This window comes from Numida meleagris, chromosome 2 (assembly GCF_002078875.1).
Source record: "Numida meleagris isolate 19003 breed g44 Domestic line chromosome 2, NumMel1.0, whole genome shotgun sequence".
NCBI lineage: Eukaryota > Metazoa > Chordata > Aves > Galliformes > Numididae > Numida > Numida meleagris.
Window position 1 is genome coordinate 62,509,249 of NC_034410.1, and position 19,737 is coordinate 62,528,985.

General features: G+C 45.2%; 1 protein-coding gene and 1 long non-coding RNA gene across 4 annotated transcripts in view; one reads left to right on the forward strand and one right to left on the reverse strand.

Moving 5' to 3' along the window:
• Positions 2,831-6,061, forward strand: LOC110393773. Its single transcript, XR_002435194.1, has 2 exons — positions 2,831-4,340; positions 5,270-6,061. It is a non-coding gene; the product is annotated as an uncharacterized LOC110393773 (long non-coding RNA).
• The window catches only part of RREB1 (ras responsive element binding protein 1), a 96,312-nt gene continuing 82,555 nt past the window's right edge, over positions 5,981-19,737 (reverse strand). For all 3 annotated transcript variants that reach the window (XM_021387046.1, XM_021387048.1, XM_021387047.1), the window contains 2 exons: positions 13,327-14,073; positions 5,981-9,665 (listed from right to left, as the gene is read on the reverse strand). In XM_021387046.1, the coding sequence (XP_021242721.1) occupies positions 9,145-9,665; positions 13,327-14,073 (1,268 nt within the window). In that variant the 3' untranslated portion in view covers positions 5,981-9,144. The remainder of the gene's footprint in view (positions 9,666-13,326; positions 14,074-19,737) is intronic.

Here is a 19,737-nt window from a genome sequence, read left to right on the forward strand (position 1 = left end):
TTGATTATAAATTTATATTAACCCATATGCAGTACTTCTCCAGAATTACAGCACTCATGTCAGTTAACTGGTAAGGGAAAGCTGACACCTGGAGTTGCTGTATCTAGCCACCTCTGTTAAAGAACTTTCGAAGATAAGCTCAGTTTTTAAATCTAGCAGCACTGTCACTACCACTTAACTAGTGGAAAGGGATATACAGCCAGCACCAGCACCAAGAGCTGCCAGCTGAGGGATCTCCCAGAGCATCCATATGGAAAGACTAGAACACCTGTTAGTAAAAATGTATTAGTAGTGCTATATCTTGGTCACTGAATCTGAGACCTGCTTTTGCTTAAAAAAAAAAATAAGACTGTAGGCTACTGGCTGCAGTAGTAGGCATAGTAATGGTACTGTATGCACACTTCCTTTTTGTTATCTGTTTTCCTAGCTCTGGGCCTCCTCAGGCTTCCTGTTACAGAAATTACCCTTTAAGTGGGACCTGTCAACTCCACATGCATCTTGAATGTGTTCATCTGCAACTAGGCTCACCTTCTGTTTTCACCTGAAGTCTTTTTTTCCCACTGAAGCAAGCCAGAGGGTGCAGTCCCCTTTTTCCAGAACTCTGAAGCATACATTTTGGTACAATCCTGGCTCCATAGCACTATAGCCATGAACAAAAGATGAGACCTAGCTTGGAGCTTAGCCTGCTCCATCCCAGCCTTGACCAGCAAATCCCCCAGCAAGTTTCCAAGAGAGACAGAGCCCACTGCTCTGTTGGTTCACTTAGCAGGAATCGAAATAGGAGGAAAATCTCAAAGCATTTTCTGCAGGCATCCATTAGAAAGGAAAAGCTGCCATTCAAGTAACTCCTGGCTTAACACATACAGCATGGCAAACATTATCACTGAAGTAATAGATTATAGCTAGAAGTCTAAGTTCTTTAACACATCATAATTAGAGTGGTTATGTTTTTTCCTAAAGCCAGCATTTGGCTTAGAGCATTCTTGTTTCTTCACACACCACAGGCAAGGCAGTCTTTAAGAATGATAAAACCTGGTTTGAGTTGTTCTGTATTTTGCAAGCCATGCTACAGGGACCAGCTCCTTTCTAGTGCAAAGGCGTGATGGGTTGTAACACTCTGTTGCCCTTCTGCTCTATGGACCTGAAAGATGAGGACAGAGTACTGCACAGCAGCTGCATTGCTATACAGCTATGAATTTGGGCTGAGTTATTTTGCCTCACACTGAGTGAGCCTCCCTCATAACAAGCCCTGCTCAGGGCAGGGATCTGGTGACAAACTGCAAAAACATCCCCAGCTGCTCTGCAAAATGCTGTCACAAGGAACCCTGGGAGGTGCTGCTATCACTTTCAATTAAATGTTCAAATTAAGTGCCTTCATTCTTAAGCAGGCGTTTTACAACTGCTGGAGAGAGTGATTTAGTTCAGAAAAAAACTTCACTGTTTTTGAAAGAGGTCCATTCACCCAAAGCAGTACCAAATGCATTAAAAGCAGTGGGCAGCTCTATGTTGTGCTAAAATCCATTGCCTATTTGGGACACAAGTTGCTCACTTCTCCAGGTCCATTTCTTTCTTTTATCTCTCAACCCTGGTAGCTTTTTCTGACCAGCTCAGTGCAGTCTCTGGGTTTAACGCAGCTGTGCTAGAAGGCTGCTGTGGTTTTAGCTCTGTGAGATACCAGCAGATAACAATCTGGGCAGGAGATATGAACAGCTGTGTTGCGGTGCAGGCTTCTGATAGGTTGCTGTGTCTGCACAGACAGCTTCATGCTTTGGTTTCCTCCGTCTGTGGAGTGTAACTGACCTGGATACACATAACCTCAAATCGTGTAAGGCTTTAGTCATGTTTAGCATCATGAAGACAGCAGATGAAACCAGGTCTTGGTCACACATGGCAATCCTTGACTGGCACACTTCGGACAAGTGTTTATTGGTTAAAGCAAACCTACAACTAGCACTGTAATCACCCTAAAATAAATATATATATTTCTGGGGTGTGATTTTTATTTTAAAAAATTAGAAGTCCAATTTTGCTTATGTAAGACAACACTTAGGTTTCGGTGCCAATTTAAGCTGTCATCATAGAATCATTAAGGTTAGAAAAGACCACTAAGCTCATCTAGTCCAACTGCCAACCCATCCCCACCATGCCCACAGTTGTCTGTGCCACATCTGTCAGTGCCACACCCATGTGGTTCTTGGCCACCTCCAGGAGCAGGGACTCCACTATCTCCCTGCCCAGCCTCTGCCAGTGCCTCACCACTCTGCCAGCAGGAGCAGGGAGGTGATGGTCCCCATGTAATCAGCTCTGGTGAGGCTGCACCTTGAGTACTGTGTAAAGTACTGGGCCCTTCACTGCAAGAAAGACATGGAGGCTCTGGAGTGCATCCAGAGAAGGGCAACAAAGCTGTGAAGCATCTGGAGCACAAGTCTTATGGGAAGCAGCTGAGGGGACTGGGATTGTTCAGTCTAGAGAAGTGGAGGCTCAAGGGAGACCTTATCACTCCCTACAGCTGCCTGAAGGGAGGTTGTGGCGAGGCAGAGGTCAGCCTCTTCTCCTGAGTAACTGTGAAATAGGATTACAGATCCTGCAGGCTGAGGAACATCAACAGATTTTAACAGCATCCCAAGGCACATGCTATCTGTAACTCCCTAAAAAGAGGTTGTAGTGAGGTAGGAGTTGGCCTCTTCTCCCAGGTAATAGCAATAGGATGAGAGATAATGGTTTTAATTTGCACCAGGGGAGGTTCAGGTTGGATATTAGGAAAAAATTCTTCTCAGAAATGAGTGGTGAAGCACCAGCACAGGCTGTCCAGGGAGGTGGTGGAGTCACAATCCCTGGAGGTGTTCAAGAAATGCGTAGATGTGGCACGGAGAGACATGGTTAGTGGGCATGGTGGGGACAGGTTGGCAATTGGACTAGATGAGCTTAGAGGTATTTTCCAACCTCAGTGAATCTATGATTTCAAGTTCAAAAGGATTGGCCCACTAAAAGTTCCTAAAGCCCTGAACCTCTTCTTTTCAGGCCCCTGAATGCTGGGAGCATTCAGCTGTTACCTGAACTGGGTCCACAAAAACGAGCCCATGATTGCAGCAGCTTCCTAAAGGAAGCCAAACTCCTGACTGTAGGGGAGGAGCTGCTGGTTTTATGTACACATACACACTAAGAACTGTTTTTGTGAATGCACACCACAAATGAGCATGTTTTGCTGTTCCCCTTGTTGCTGCCACTCCAGTTGTCAGCCAGAAAGCTTGGTGGCCCTACTGCAAGGCACATTTTGTCCCAACCTTCTCATAGTGTACTACTAGCACAGCTACCAACTAAAAATTCCCCACTGGGAGTCAGCCCACAGCAACACTAGCCTCAACCACTGGCCCTGAGACTGTGAGCACAGACTGAGCCTTCAACGATGAGAAGCCATTTCTCCAGCAAACTTCTCTCTTACTTACAACATACTGAGCACTGACAACTGGAAACCACTTCACAACCCCTCGCTGAAAGGCCCTAGAAGAGCTCAAATAATTTCACAATAGCACATTGCAAATGATCATCATACAGTGTTTCCTCATGCATTACTGGCAGCCTTACCAAGCAGCAGACCAAGAGGCAGATCTGGCAGAGGAGAAATAAGCAAGCACCGCAAAGGAAAAAAGCTGTTTCTAGTTCCTGCAGCTCAGAGGATTGCTGCAAGGCTTTCTGTCATGTTTCATTTCCCCAGAAAATTCAAGTCAGCTTTCTCCTCCATTAGGCACCCCATCAACGCCATTATGTACATACATACATAAGCATCACTTACCCGAGGTTACAGGCAACCAACAGCAGCACAGCAGACACATTCCCACAGGTATCCTATTCTCTGCAACAGCCTCCATTGTCCTGCATCTTCCAGACTGTCCCAGAGCAGACTGATGTCCCAGTGCCGCCCCAGGTTCTGGCAACTAGAGGTCTTCTTGCTCCATAGGACCTTACCCAAGGAACCACATAGCTCCCAGTGGCACAAACTGTGACCTAGGTCCCCTGCTGCACCTGCAAGCTAGAGCACAGCACAATGCTCTCTATGTTGCTACAGGAAGAAAACCCCACCCGCTCCTATAAATAGGGACTGCTGATGGGCCCCGGCTGCACCTGGGGCTGGTCTTGCTGCAGCTCTTGCACCTGGTGCAGTTGGTGGGAGATCCTTAAAACATTGAATAATGCTGCTCTCAAGGATTTCTCCTCCTGCTGTGCCCCTGCAGTCCTCCAGTATGTCCTAAGAAAACTTATGCATACCACAGGACAAGCGAGTTTGTAGCTTTTCATGGGACCAAAGGCACATACCACCACTGTCTGGTGCTGCTGGAGAGGTAGGAGCAATACCTGGTGCTTGTGTGGGATTAATCATTCCTTCAGGACTGGGGAGGGAGATTTCACTCAACTAAAATCACATCCCCAGTAACAGCCCTCAGCTGAGGCGAGATGCCAGGTCAGCCATGTTGAGAAAGGCCAGAGCCCAGACTTGCAAACATGAACCAGTGCATCTGCAGGCCACTCAGGTAGCCCAGCTCTAGAGGACACCGCTGTAGCACATTTTTCTACAGTCCAGCAGTTAGACACATCCTCATTAAAAGCCCTGATGCATTTTTGCATCCTTATCTTTTCCTGCATTATCAGAGAGGAGGATAAAAGCTGGAGCTTCTCAGGCTGTTTCACATAGAGGAAGTGCCTGGTGTTCCATGCTGGGGAACACAAATGCTGGGGAACAGCTGGATAATGGAAAACAAGTGATTGTATTCCTTTATCTTTACCAGTTTGTATTGCAATATCAATAAATACGCAAAAGATCCTTGGGCCAGGCTCTGCTTTAGGACAGTCACCTCAGAGCCGCACACCTGCCCCTCCCAAGGCCTACTGCCCACTCATGGATCCCTACCCATGGTGGCAGAGGACTTGGGCCTGCCCCAAGCTCCACACCCTGCAGTGAGAACAGGGCCACTGCCCCTGAGGCGTGGAGGGAACTAGATTTTCTACAGCTTTCTTCCCTCGGAAGTCTTGTTTCCATCCCTCTGGTCCACCCAGAGGTCATTGGGAGCCCTGCCTCACCAGATTTCCTGCCTGGGGCAGCGCTGACTGACAGGTTTTCTTTTAACTTGTCTGTGTCTGGTAGTGAGGAATCAGGTCCCCACCAGAGAACTTTCTAAGGGTGCCAGAGGCTGGAGGAAGGCAGGCAGGAGCAGGGCATGCAGCGTCCACGGTTACCATCTCTAACTCTGACTCTGGTTCCCTTCTCCACCAGAAAGACTCATCCCACCAGGAGTTGACATGCAGGCACTCAGCTGCTCTATACTTCCCTGGCCTCCAGAACTGGATACGCAACTCAGATGATTCTCTGGCTCACCATCCTGTGAAATGCACTTTATTTATATGAAAGCACATAAAATGTAGCTAAGGCGGCTCCAATAAGCTACAACAAAGGATTTTTTTTTTCTTTTGACAATTGCACGTGGCTTCCCAGTACATCCCGAAGACTTCACAGCCAAACACTTTTATGCAAAACCAACACCAGGATGGCAGAAACCTCTTTCATTTACACAGAGAAGAGCCCAGCACCTCTCCATCACCATGCCATGCTGTTGGGACGTGCACATGTGGCCTCAACTAATGGAAGGGCACGCCGCTCAAGCCCACCACCTACACAGGATAATCAGCACCAACAACATCTCTTCTGTTTCCAGTTGCTATTTTAAGAAAATGCCCTCAAAGCAGAACACCATTTCAGAGAGTTTCGGCTACCAGAGAACAGAATGGCAAATGCATGTAGTTGCCAAAGTGCTGCCTCTGGCTCAGTCCAAGTGAAGGAAGAGAAACAGCAATACTGCTCTGTGGGACACCTCCGCTTCGCGCGCTGTCCTCCAGCTCAAAACCAAGTACCAACAAACTCACAAGAAGAGCCACGTCCATTTTGGAACCTATAATTTTTAAATATAACATTTTATTGCTTAGATGGTTTGATACAGAACAACTTTTATTTTGAATTTGGAAGTACTGTACAACTGAATAAAAAGAGGAATAAAAGTACCAAAACAAATGTGTGATTCTCTGTTCATGTGGCATAAACCAGTCTTGTACACAATTCGTAGCAGCAGTTTAAGTTCCCTTTAGAAAAATATGAATTCTACACACTTATTACTGTTTCCTGCATGGGATGAAATCACTAGGATTAACCTTCCTTCGTGGGGAGAGAAGAGAGAAAGGAGACACGCAGAGGAGAGAGAAAATCACGAATCATTCTGAAAATGGAATCAGACTCACATAGCCCCGAAAAGTTATTTCAGAATTGCCTCAAACAAGGTTGTTTTTTTTTTTAATTTTTTTTTCTTTTTTATTTCATTTTGCGCTTTCACAGTCAAGTGCTCAATGTAGTGATTGAACTATCTCCATGTTAAGTCCATTGCAACTCAGGCAAAAGAATTTCAGAAGATCCTTTTTTGTTGTTGTTTTTTTTTTTTTTTTTGTAAAAGCCCTGAGAGAGGAAAAAAAATAAAAAGATCCAAACAAAAATCGTATAGAGACAAATTAGCTGAACATGCAAACTAAAGCCTAAGATTCACCCATAGTTTAAACACATTATAAATTTCACAGTTTAATATTGGGGGAAGAGGGGAAACAAAAAACCCAACAACAGCAACAGTTCTCAGTCAAACTCAACTAATAAAAATGTCAATAAGATGTGGCAAGACCTTATACTCTACTAGGATACAGATAAAGGCTAAATAAAGCTTTAACTCAATAGTGATTATTGCTAGCAGATGTCCCGGCAGGCTGCTGGGAATTCATTACGTGCTACATCGTTCTGCAGCATATAGTTTAGTAATGGCTTCTCCCCCACAGTATTGCGCAGTTTAGTGTGGAGAGTTGCAAGAAAACAAAACAAAAAAACAAAAAAACAAAACAAAAGAAAAAAACCCCAACAAAACAACAAAAAACCCCAAATAAAACAAAACAAATAAACCAAAAACAAAATAACAAATGACGAGAACCAAAAAAATACCCAAAATAATAATAATAATTATTATTATAATTATAATAGTAATAACAATTTAAGGGATGCGTGAACTGGTTTTAATTAAGTAGAATGCACCTGTGTAGAGCTTTTAGTGAATCATTGGTTCTGACTGACTGACTCTCTGGCGTTAGCTTTGTTTCTGAACTGGTTCAAACATCCCTATTTAAAAAGAACAAAAAATAGAAATCACATATACCTCAACCATTTTTTTTTTCTTATTCTATTTGCAAGAATATTACTCAAGAAAGTTTCTCTTCCTTTGAATTCCAGACAGTTACATTTCAGTCTCCAGAAACTTTCGGAGAATTTTTAATATAGATATAGCTATATATAGATATATATTATATAATATAGCATGGGTCCGAGGCCCACGTCCTCCATGTCTGATGAAAGCAGGAAAAGCAGATCTGCGGGGCGGGGAGATCACAGTGCGGGTTGGGGCTGAGTGGTGGCATAGCACAGTGAGGCTCCGGCATCGCTATTATGGCTCTGTCTGTCCCAGAGGTCATGACTGAAGGACAATTTAACAAACAACAACAACAAGAACAACAACAACAAAAACGCCGCCCGCTCCTAGAAGCGCGCAGCTACAGTAGGAGACATTTCGCTTAACCCCTTAAATACTGGCGGCTGGAGTGGCACCTGTTGCCGGCAACTGGAGCCATCTGGAGAAATTCCAGCTCCCAGCATTAAAGGGGTTAAATTACTGATATGAAATTTAGACACACACCTCAAGTCTTCAAGCATCAACCCCAAAATCTCAGGAAGAATTTCTTTTTTTTTTTTTTCCTTTTTTTTTTTTAAAATTTTTATTTTTAATTTACTTTACTTATTTTTAACATGTCTTATATCTGTAGTTTTTATCACCAGTAGTATTTTCTTGCTCCAGAACATGACAGTAGCAAGATGACGGTAAGGCTCGCATTTCTCTCTTGCTCGCTTTTGACTGGAAGACTGAGTCACTTTGCTCCGAAGGCAGGCGCGCTGCCGCCAGCTGATGGCACGGAGATGGCCGCGTGCCCGTCCTTCGGCACGTGCACGCACACCCCACCGCGAGCAGCAGGGCGTTCCCTGCACGGGTGTGATGACAACCTGCTGGCCTCCGATTGACTCTCCGGTCAGAGGAAGGGTTTCAATTAAAGTACAGTAGAAGAGCTGCAACATAGGAGGAGGAGTTGGTGAAAGCTTGAAGTCAAAACTTGTAAAGAGGGGATCCAAGCTGCGTTATACATCTGCGTGGGCAAATATTGCCCATTGGTTTCTGCTGACTGCAGAGACAAGCAAACTGATGAATTTATAAAATAATTATAAAATAATAATAATAATATACTGAAGCAAATCAAACATATATAACAGCGGGTGCATAATTTCCATAGGTTACGTTGCTATGTAACTCTTCTCTGTATACACACTCAGTCCACGACGGCCAGAAGAAAAACCCTAGTATCTAGAACACCATTTCTAACGCTGAAAAGTGGAAACAAGTATGAGGTTGAAATTCTTTGCGCTTCCTGCTTTTGGCTCGAACCACTTTGAACACCTTCGGCTGCCACGCTGTTAATGCCTGCAACAGGCTTAATGCTCCACCGTGTGGCAAATGCGAGAACATCTAGTGAGAAAACAGAAATCGACATCTCGTCTGCGTTTCCTCTGACTGTTCCATATGAAATTCACATAAATTGCTTCCAGTTATTGGCTGCGGTATCCAAGGGCCTCCCACCCCACTGCCCCATTTCCAGCTCAGAGAACAAACACAGAGACTATCAGATATACAAGACCAAGCTCACACACACCAATACAAAAGGTAACATTAATGCTTAAATGAAAAAGGTCCTCTCCAAATAATTCATTAAAATATTAAAAAAAAAAAATCATTTTTGAAAAAAAAAATCTATGATACCAAAAGATCTAATAAAGTAGTAAGGCACTCAAATCAGTATATACTGTAGTCTCTTGCATTATTATACTGAAAGGCATATGGCACTGCATCCAGTCTGCCATACTCTCCCCACAGCTGTAGGTCACTCTTCTGAAACGAGACCCCGAAAACCTTGCTCTGCTGGCTTCAGTTCGTGCACTGGGATGGGCCCAGCCTCCTTGCAAAGTCATTCTACCCCCAAGAGCTGAGGCGTGCTGTCTGCAGAGGCAAGAATGTGATTCATGGGAGACTTTTTGTTGTGTATCTCCAGCAAGTCTTGAATGAAACCCGACGGTCTCTCGAGCTCGGAGCTACCCCGAGGCTCCTGGTCTTTTGCGGGTTGCTTCTGTGCGCTCTTGGCGGGCTCCGCAAGGCAGGTGCCAGCTGCTTGCCCGCTCGGCCTCTCCTCTTCGCAGGGCACGTCCTTGGCTGTGCCGACCAGGGACTCCTTTCGGCTTCTGGTGCTGGATGGGTGGCTGCCAACACCCCCTGCGGAGTCGCACTCGTTTTCTGAGATGGGGTTGGTGCCACTGTGGCTAGACTCGTTTTCACTGTCTTCCCCGCACCTCGACTGGGTCTCCTCCTTGTCGCTCTCCTTCCCGTGGTTTCGAGTATTTTTGACTTTCTGGTGTATGCGCTGGTGACGAACCAGGCTGTGCTTCAGAGTGAAGGTCCGTTCACAGGTTTGACACTTGTACGGTCTCTCGCCTGGAAGAGAATGAAAATATGAGGTCAGCCGTAAGGTCACAAACACAACTTCCTCTTGTTTCAAGCAGCTTAAGATGCTCCACACTGGAAGCTCAGTACCTTCATCAAGCTTCAGTGTTCATTCTATGCAGGCTTTTTTGCTTCCGTACTATCATGGTATGCAAGCAGGTATAAAGGCTCTGGAGCCCCTGTCACTCCAGAAATACAGATGGGTTCCGCCCCTTTATAACTTGATGAGACTGGAGTACACTGTGCACTGGTGTCCAGTAGAGCCTTATATTCCTGTGGTTCTGACGTGCCAGGCCATTGAACTTACACAGTCCAATAAATTGGATTTTCCCTTTCCTCCACCTGGCTGGAGGCAGCAACCCTCTAGGGTCAAGGTGGGCCTTCCATCCCACCTCCTCATATGGTCTCCATGGTCACACAGTAAAAACCACAGGGTAGCACGTGGTGTACCTACTATACCTTCTCTTCTGACCCTGTACTAAGGAGGGAGGTAGACCACAATCCCCAGGTGCTTGTTAGCATCCCTTCTACAGCAGCCCACCGTGGGGGCTCAAAGTTACAGGTCCTGCTATATGCAGAGAGAGCAGATTTGAGATAGGATGACACTGCCCAGAGACTGTGGTCAGTAGGGCTTAAAAATGGAACCAAACTGAACAGCACATGAGAAACATCTCCCTCTCCTAGATACTGGCAGATGAGTTAGTCTAAGAGAAGCTGTCATGAACTGCTCTCAACAGAACAAGCTCTACTTTTTTTTGTGAAGCAGAAGGACAGCACGGCTGTTTTGAAACAGTAAGGGCAGCTAAAGGAGCCAGATTTGTTAGGCATTCACAGGACACTAGAGGTGTCTGTTAGTGGTGATCCATGTTTACTGACCAAATGAAAAACACAGAATCATAAAGGCTGGAAAAGACTGCTAAGATCACCTAGACCACCCACCAATCCATCCCCACCACGCCTGCTAACCACGTCCCTCAGTACCACATCTACACAGTTCTTGAACATCTCCAGGAACGGTGACAACAGCACCTCCCTGGGCAGCCCATTTCAGTGCCTGACCACTCTTTCTGAGAAGAAATATTTCCCAATATCCAACCTGAACTTCCCCTGGCACAACTTGAGGCCATTACTTCACATCCTATTGCTGTCACCCAGGAGAAGAGGCCAACCCCTACCTCACTAGAACCTCCTTTTAGGGAATTTTAGAGTGCATGTGCTTTGGGATGCTGTTAAAAATCTGTTGATGTTCCTCAGCCTTCTGGAGGTCTGCTCCTATCTCTGACACACCTGAAAGCCCTTAAAGAAACCTCTTCATACCTGCGCAAGATATGCTATCCTCCAGACAAAATTTTTCCACTCACTTTGCAACCCTAAGCCTCAGAGCAGCTGCAGAGCTGCTCCTGTGCTGTAATCAACATGGTGTTTGCTCTGCTCTCAGAACCACTTTTTGCAGCTGAAATGTTTCAATAGTTTATTTAGCATAAGCTCCTTAAAAACAAAGCCACAGCTCTGCTGACAAAACTGTCCCCAGCTCCCGGCCAAGCACAGTGCCCCAAGGTGCTTGCCACCTGCTACCACTGCCCTGCCAGCCCTGAAGAACCAAAGGTCCCACCCTGATGGCTTCATCCTGTGTTTCTGGTTGCAGCTGCTAAAGACTTCTCAGTGGTGCAATTCCATCAAGACACCACCAGTGTGGGTATAAGCTGGTCCTGCTGTCCCTGGGAAGCATGACACTTCTGAGCGATGTCTCTCCCTGCTTTTGACAGAGGACAGGGCTTCAGCCAGGAACTTCTCCGGTCAGCAGCCTTTGCCTAGCCATCCCTGGGATGCAAACAATACAGCTCTGCAGTTCATCCTGTGACTGGGACCCCAGAGTCCTCCAAAACTACATGCCAGGGTGAAGGAAATGTTTCAGCCTGACTGCCATTCAGCAGGCACGCACTGTGCCAGGGGCTCCTCACACACCTTGGAGTGCCCCAGAAGTTCCTCTTCTGAGAAAAAGTACTCCAAAAACTTTCTATACTCAAATTAAGCATGGTTAAAACCAAGGTATAGGCAATATTACACAAAGACAGTGTTGTGCCATGTATCTGAGTGGATGGGAGGGAGAGAGGAAGGAGGAGAGTCAACCAGTATTGAGTCAACCAGAGCACTGAGTCAAAGTCCGCATTAAAAAACACATTATCTAAACAGTAGTGGTGTTTAAATTTGTTACGTTTGAAGAACTGATCCAGGTTTCTACTCAACATCTATTCTATGTTTTTCTATGACACTGACGTCCTTCAGTGTCAAATAAGAGAAACAAACAGCAAAAAAAAAATAGACGTATTGATATGGTCTGTGTATCTCAGCATGCATTTAAAACACATAGTATGGGAATCACAGGCACACAAGAGTGTATCATTTAGGTCTAACATTCAGCCTTTTAGATATTATAATCTTCCCAAGTCCTCCAAATTAGTATGGAAACAGCCACAAGAGTGGGACCCATCCCTTGTTTCACTCAAGCTTTGAGTCCTCAGTGCCGGATGAAAACAGGTCATCTTTGTACTTGAGCAGTCAATTCCGAAGGTAAAATGTTTGGTTAAGGCACTAATCTTTGGTGTAGTTTATTAAACATCCTCTTCAATTACAGCACAATTATTTTGTAACCAAAGTTAATCACAAAGATATTGTCTTCAGCAGAAAGCATTTCAAAAGACATGAAATGTCAAACTGTTTCACACCAGAACAGTCCACTGAGAGGTAAAACACATCATTAATGAGGATGCACGACTAATTCACTCTTGAGCTGGCTCATGACTTCACCTCCTTCGCAATGGACTGCTGGAATTTATTGCATAAAGCAATCCCTAGTACTTTAATTACTGAGTAATCAGACAAAGATTTTACTACCTGTATTACACATTCTTTGCCCAAGGAAGAGCAGAATGCAAATTGTAGCCGTGCCTTTCACGCAAGCAGAAGGTCATGCACATTACCAGCATATTACCAGTACCAGGCCCAGATAATCAGACAAAACCACAAGCTCTCTCTAAACTTTCACTCCGAAATGAAGTCTTACATACTGTCATGTTTCTCCACTGCTCACCAAAATACTGGGAAGAGGTATAGCCATTCACACGTGATGGGAAGGGAATGAGAAGCTGGACTGTGTGGAGATCACAGAATCATAGAATTGCTCAGGTTGGAAAAGACCTTCAAGATCATCACGTCCAACTGCAACCTAACCATACTACTCTAACTCTAACAACCCATCACTAGATCATGTCCCCGAGCACCACATCCAAATGGTTTTTAAACACATTCAGGGATGGTGACTCAACCACCTCCCTGGGGAGCTTACTCCAGTGCTTAACAACCCTTTCTGTAAAGGGTTCTGTCCTATCCTCCAAACACAGTAACCAAACACGGGGGAAAACTGTCTGGGAACTGAAGATAAGGGGGCAGTATGACTATACCTGCTCCTTTAATAGGCTTTGTGCACAGTAGGGTAGACTGGGGAAGAGATGACACCTTGCAGCTACATGCAGGACTAAAAGCATCGTCTCCAACCTCATGTGCTAGCAGTAATTGTGCACCTACAGAGCAGATGCAGTATTGTGGTGGCAGATCTGCTCACCATCTGCTCTGCCCTGAATTCTCCTCTTACCTGTATGAGACCGCATATGTCGCGTCAAATCTTGCAGAGACCAGAAACGCTTGTTGCACACAGTACAGACTTTCTTTCTTTTGTCTGCTTTTGCAGTACTCTTAGCCTCATCAGTCTTTGGTATTTTGTCATCACTGCTCTTCTCAGTGGACTTTCTCTCTGTGCCTTCCCCCTCAGAGATGCTTTCGCTCTCTTCATTCTCCTTTCCTGTTGCCTCACAGTCCAGAGGAGACTCCACTACCTTCAAGTCCATCGGAGACTCTTCCTGCTCAAGACCAGAGTCCTGCATCGAAGGAGCTCCTGCATCATCCTGGATGCTTTTGCTTTCATCCTCACTGCTCCTTTCATCCTTTCTGTCCTCACGAATGTGAGCCTTTTTGTGACGGCTAAGAGTGCCAGCAAACTTGAAGGTTTTGCCACAAACATCACAGGCATGTTTCCTTTCAGTCTGAGAACTGCTGCCTGTGCTCTGGTCACTCTCTGCCAGCTTGAAGTCCATTAATTTGCTGGCAAAATTGAGGTCAAGACTTTTGTTACTTACGGAATCTTCCTCAGGGCCCTCTTCATATTCATCTGCTTTTTCTTCGGCATCCTCTTCTGCTGGAGAGGAGTCAGCCTTTTGCTCCTCCTTGGGGCTGCACTCACTCCCTGGTAGCTCGGTGACTTCCTCTGGCTGTTCCTTCTCGCAGGACGTCAGGTCCAAGACTTCACCCCCTGTAGTGGGCGTCTCCGTATCAGAATGGCTGTCTGCAAGCAAACAGAGAGAAGATTTCAGTGGGACACTCTCCACTAACTCACAACTACCAGCAGTGAGGCTTCACAGACCCACAAACAGTGCTGCTGATCAAGTGTCTGAACATCTGCTTCTCCTATCTGTCACCCAGGCAGGCAGTAACTTACAGCTGAAAAGAGATCAAAACACCACAGAACCAATCAGAAAGATGATTAAAAAACTGTTAAAAAAAAAAAAAAACTTTATTTTCCAAAATAAACTCACATTCTTAGCAATTTCTTGAAGTGTGATGCAATCGCTTTTACCAGAGAATACAAAATGCTGCAACACCGAAGAAAAGTTTAGGCCGCTACTGCTACAAATATACTGCACCAGAGACACATGGATGTACTATCTGTAAACATGCGTACAGAATATGCATATAAACTAAAGTAAGACACACCCTCATGTTACTCTAACTGATAAATTGGGAGCAGTGGGAAATGTTTTCCAAACAGAATGTAAAGGCCTTATGCAACCAGTTGGTACAATTAAATGTCAAAGGTTATTGCAGGCAATAATGCAGAGGACAGTTAAAAAAACGGGTTTGTACCATATAAGCAAAAGATGCTTCATGTTTGTCTACAAGTAGACTTCGACATTACCTGGATTTCAACTGGAAACAAAACATTAAGCCAAGAAGCAGTAACAGGAAGCATTCTTCACTGTTGCACCATTCCTCCAACAAAAAGACAAAACACGTCTAAGATGTCCACCTTAATGATATTCTCTGTTCCCCTATCAGTCTGCGCCATTGCCACTGCTAAAGACACAACACGTTCAAACAACACGAGTAAGGCAGACAAAGGGGCAGAGCTGTAGCTCTTCCAAGCTCCACAGAAACACTGTAAATATCTGAAGTGGAAATCAGCAGGACTGAATCTGAATGCTCATGCTCACAATGCTGCATGGCATGTAACTCCATCCCAAGTGACACCTTCCAGCAATTGTTCCAGGACATGAGCTTAGTTGAAACCTTCCTTGTGTTAAGTCCTCCCCCACCTCCTTCTCGTTGACGGTGTGCAGCTGAGGCACCACACAACAGTCACTGTAGCATTTATCTGCAAGCCCAGTAGCTGCTTTGTAACTGCAGGGATTTAGAAACTCCAGATGAGCAGCTGAAGTCCTCCAGTGGACATAGCACAACATGTGCTTATCTCTGCACTGCCCAGATTTCCTATTATAGCATTTTTTCTGTAAGCAAGGAGTAATCACAGGAGGTATGAAGGTAGTTCTCAGGCAAACTGAAGTTCAAATGTAGCCTTGCAATGTAACTTGTGTTGACTCCATCTTCTTAGAATCACCATAGAATCACCAAGGCTGGAAAAGGCTTCCAAGATCATCCAGTCCAACCACAAGTGATAATCAATGGCCATTAAACAAATGTCAAAGCTAAGCAGCATTTCCAGATTGTGAACTTTCACTTAATACAGCATAATCCTAGACACACTTCCTTTTTTGGGGAAGTCTGGGTGGGGTGGAGTGCAGGAAAAGAGTAAACTGTCAGAAAAAAAAAAAATCTCATTTTTTAATCAAAACAGATCAGTTTATATAGACTGGTTTACGCAAAAGCTTTCAACAAAGTTCATTGCTCATCTAATTATCTACCTATTGAAACATGCAACTATGCCCTAATCGGTGTCTAATGCTGGAGAGTTTGAGAAAGCGGGCATCTGGAAAAAAAAAGGTCACCTACAAGTGCCCTCCACATTTGCATTTGAATTCTGTGTTTTGACTCATTGCTTCTTGCCTGGATAAATTAAGGTAAAAAAATTAAACAAAGTTATTACAAACATCAGGAGGCCATTTCTAAAAACCCAGCTGAAATCCCAAAGCGTAATAATTAAGGAGCAGCACTGCTTTACAACTCAGAGAAATGTGAGACGGGTGTGGATGAGAAGCAGGGGGCACACAAAGCATTCTCGGTTACGTGCAGGCAGCAGGGTCTCATGGCCGATGTTGCAGGCAAGGCAGCAAAACCAGAACCCAAACCCAGGCCACGTCCGTACAGGGGAAATGTTTTAAAAAACAAAACAAAACAAAACAGAGGAAGCACTCCTGTGGGTTCTTGGCCTGCTGCCTTCTTCCACACATGGCATTCTGGGGACTGGAACAGCACATCTGTGTCTCACTGGAAATGCTTCAGCTTAGCCCAAGAGTTTGGATGAAAGGAAGGATTAAAGACGAGAGACGTGACTCCACACTGCTGCTGAAAGGGTTCTTGTCCTTCACCATGGCCACCCACTCCTGCCCCAACCTTAGTGGTGCTAACATTCACATACCACACGGCAAGCAGGGTCTTTTTCACCCCAGTGGAGATTTGGGGTAAAATGTGGATCTGGGGTGCATAGGAATGAAGTGACCCCACAATCACTGCTCCAAGGGCAAAGGGAAGGGAAACCACAGAGGACTTTCCTCCTCAGCAGCCCTTGGTTGCTGCCATCAACAACGAGTATTTGTGAGCAAGGGATGAAAAGACAAAATTGGCAAAGTGGGTTGAGGCACAGAGATCTTCAAACAACGTCCATAGGAAACACCTGAATGGCTGCTGCACCCCAACGCTGGTGCTCATCCTCAGCAAGACGAGGTCCCTGGGTGAGGTCAGGAAACACTCCTGTGAGGAACTGTGTGTAAGGGCCAAAGGAAAACTGAAAGCAGAACGAGGAGGAGGGCTTTACTGGGGAACAGAGCAGGAAAGTCTGTTAGGATGGAGAGAAGTATGAGCATGAAGAGACTAGGATGGAGGGAGCTTCTCTTCTGTCACACCAGGAGCCACACTCCGTAACTCCTTGCTGCCCAAACACAAGAAAGCAAGACAGAGTGCAAGCCGACTTTTCAGACAGGAACTATCAGGAGCAATGCTCAGGAGGGGAATATGAACCAGAAGCATTCCAGGAGGGGAATATGAACCAGAGAAGGCCAGAAACTGAATGTTTTGTTTTAAAACCCTCAAATGCAAAAGCCTTGTCAACTTTTAAGTTCAACACGTTGCATATCGTGCATCATTTTCCATTTTTCCCTTTTTCCCCCTACTTTTCCTTGCTGTGCTTTAAGCATTTGCACAATGTATTATTATTTTTTTTTCTTTTAGGAGGAAATTGTTCAATAAATTGTACCGAAACTCCATTGCCTTTTTTCTCCCCACCGTGCCATTCCCACCTGTAGTTCCCTCCTTGTGTGGCTGGCTCACAATTACATTTTCATATGGAAGAGAGACTGGCTCTGCGGGACAGGCGATGCAGGCAATGTTGCCTTACCAACACAGCCTAACAGATGATGATGACATCAAGAAAAAGAATATGAAGCTTAACCACCAGCATTTAGGAAGGAAAAAGACCTGAAACACCAGCAGCATGGATACACACACCTTCTCTTCCAAAACTGGCTCACCACCACGGAATGAAGACTTCCAGAATTCACTTATGGACTTGGCCAGGAATATCCTAATGTGTGTGTGGGCTTGGGTGAGTGCTCTTCCTTCCCACCTGCACCAACGAGACCTGCTGCCTTTCTTGTCAAGGAAGAGCTTCACAGGCTCCTTATGAAACTACATGCGTATCACAAAATGGCAGCTCCTGACTAGCTGAGCTACTCTGTGGTTACCCCCAACCTGCGCGGTTGGTTTCACAGCTGGTGAAAAAGCAACCTGCTTTGCACAAAACCTGACTCTGGGGATGGGTGAGAACCAGCCCCACTCTGCTGCGGACAAACTGGAAGAGCAGCGCAGGGAGCCGTGTGGGAAAGAGGACTGTCACGAGGATGGCCTCACTGGTGCCTGGCGTGGGGTTCCTCCTACAAGGCCGACACTGCTGCTTTTAACTTGTATACAGACCTCCTTGCAGAAAACCTTGCTGGTCACACAGAGTGCTGTATAACATAGGGGGAAGGATTGTAACCAAGCCTTCAGATCGGAGCAAACACTCCTCCAAAGGGCCTGAGCTCCTCTCAAAAGGCTTACTCTCATTTCCAGAATTGGTGGCTCCATGAAGCACTGGAACAGGCTCCCCAGGGAGGTGCTGATTCACCATCCCTGAATGTGTTTAAAAACCATTTGGATGTGGTGCTCGGGGACATGATTTAGCGGTGGGTTGTTAGAGCAATATGGTTTGGTTGTGGCTGGACTTGATGATCTTGAAGGTCCTTTCCAACCTGAGCAATTCTATCATTCTATGATTTCATTAGTTTATCATGCTGTGCAGCCACATGCATTTGAGGTAGTGAGAAAGGCAGGGTACAAGGGAAAGGCCTGACGTTTTTGTCACTAAATGCTAAAAATGCTCTCCAGTCCTCTTTGTTATCCTACAGATACTTAAACCTGGAGAGGACAAGAGCAGAGCTGACCTTATGAAGGCCTCTGCCCACTGCCACTTTCTCAGCACCTGCACCTCAGTTTAGGTAATCCTAAACCTGTTTTAGGAGAAGGCTGAGAGCCAAACATGTGGCCTTGTCCCAGAGGAGCACAGTTTGAGTTGCTAGTTGCTCCTCTGAGGTGAGGAGACGAAGGTGTCAAGGTTTGATGGAGTCAACTCTGACATGAAACTGAAGACCATGGGAGATGTAAGGGAGGGAGGGGATCAGCAGGGAGGTGAGGCCCTGAAGAGGAAGGCAAGGAGAAGTTGCAGCTCAGCTGCTACCTCTTCAACGTCTGGGAAACAAACTTCTCAGGAGATATATTCATAAGCAAAACCTCAAGGTCTCCATCTAAGAATGCAAAAACTTTTCCGCCTGCATGAAAGAAACCACTATATACTTGTAGCCAACATCACTTTTTTCCTTCAAACTGTTGCAAGAAAAGTGTTTTGATGAAGTCTGTTTACAATTCAAGCTGAAAGTTTCAGTTGCCCCAGTCAGAACATCATCTTTTATAGGTGGCAAGAAAGAGAATGAGAAGTAAACAGCTTTCCTGTATACACAAACACAACTGTCCAGAGAGACACTGAACATGGAAAGTTTCAGATAAAAGAGCAGATACAGATCAAGGCGGGGAGGCTGCTGGTTTGATTCTGTTTTCCTGTGCATGCCTTTCCCCTGGAACTAAGAGTAGAGCTTGAGATGCTAAGGTGTTATTAGATAAAACAGGGTGTTGTAGTGGAAACAATTTTGTGACTTTAAAGCAAGTGTTTATTGCTAAACATCCCTGGCATCCCCAAAGTCCAGAAAGTGTCAGAAAACCCATCACATAAATAATGCTCAAAAGCGGAGCAGACAGAGCACTGGAAATAAATGTTGGACAAGCAATTGGCACTACCAGTCAGATGAGCTGACGGCTTACTATTTTCCCTACATTAACTGAAATAACCTCAGGTATTTTTTTTCTTGTTTTACCACAGACGCTGCCACCACTAGGTGGTAGCAGTCCAGTAAATTTGGTACTTCTTATGAACGGCTCACATAACGCTGCTCCTTCTTTCATCCACAACTTGGAGAACATCTTTTCAACCTGCAGAGTCAGCTTGCAAAAACACGGGGGTTGCCTTTGTTCATTTTTATTGTAAACACATATTTTGCCACCTTCACTACATCACATGAGATCACACACAAGGCTAAATACATACTTAATCAGCCCACAGTTGAGGGAGCTTCAGCTGTTATCTACATGACCCTTGAAATAAAAACACTAAAAGACAGATGACTTTTTA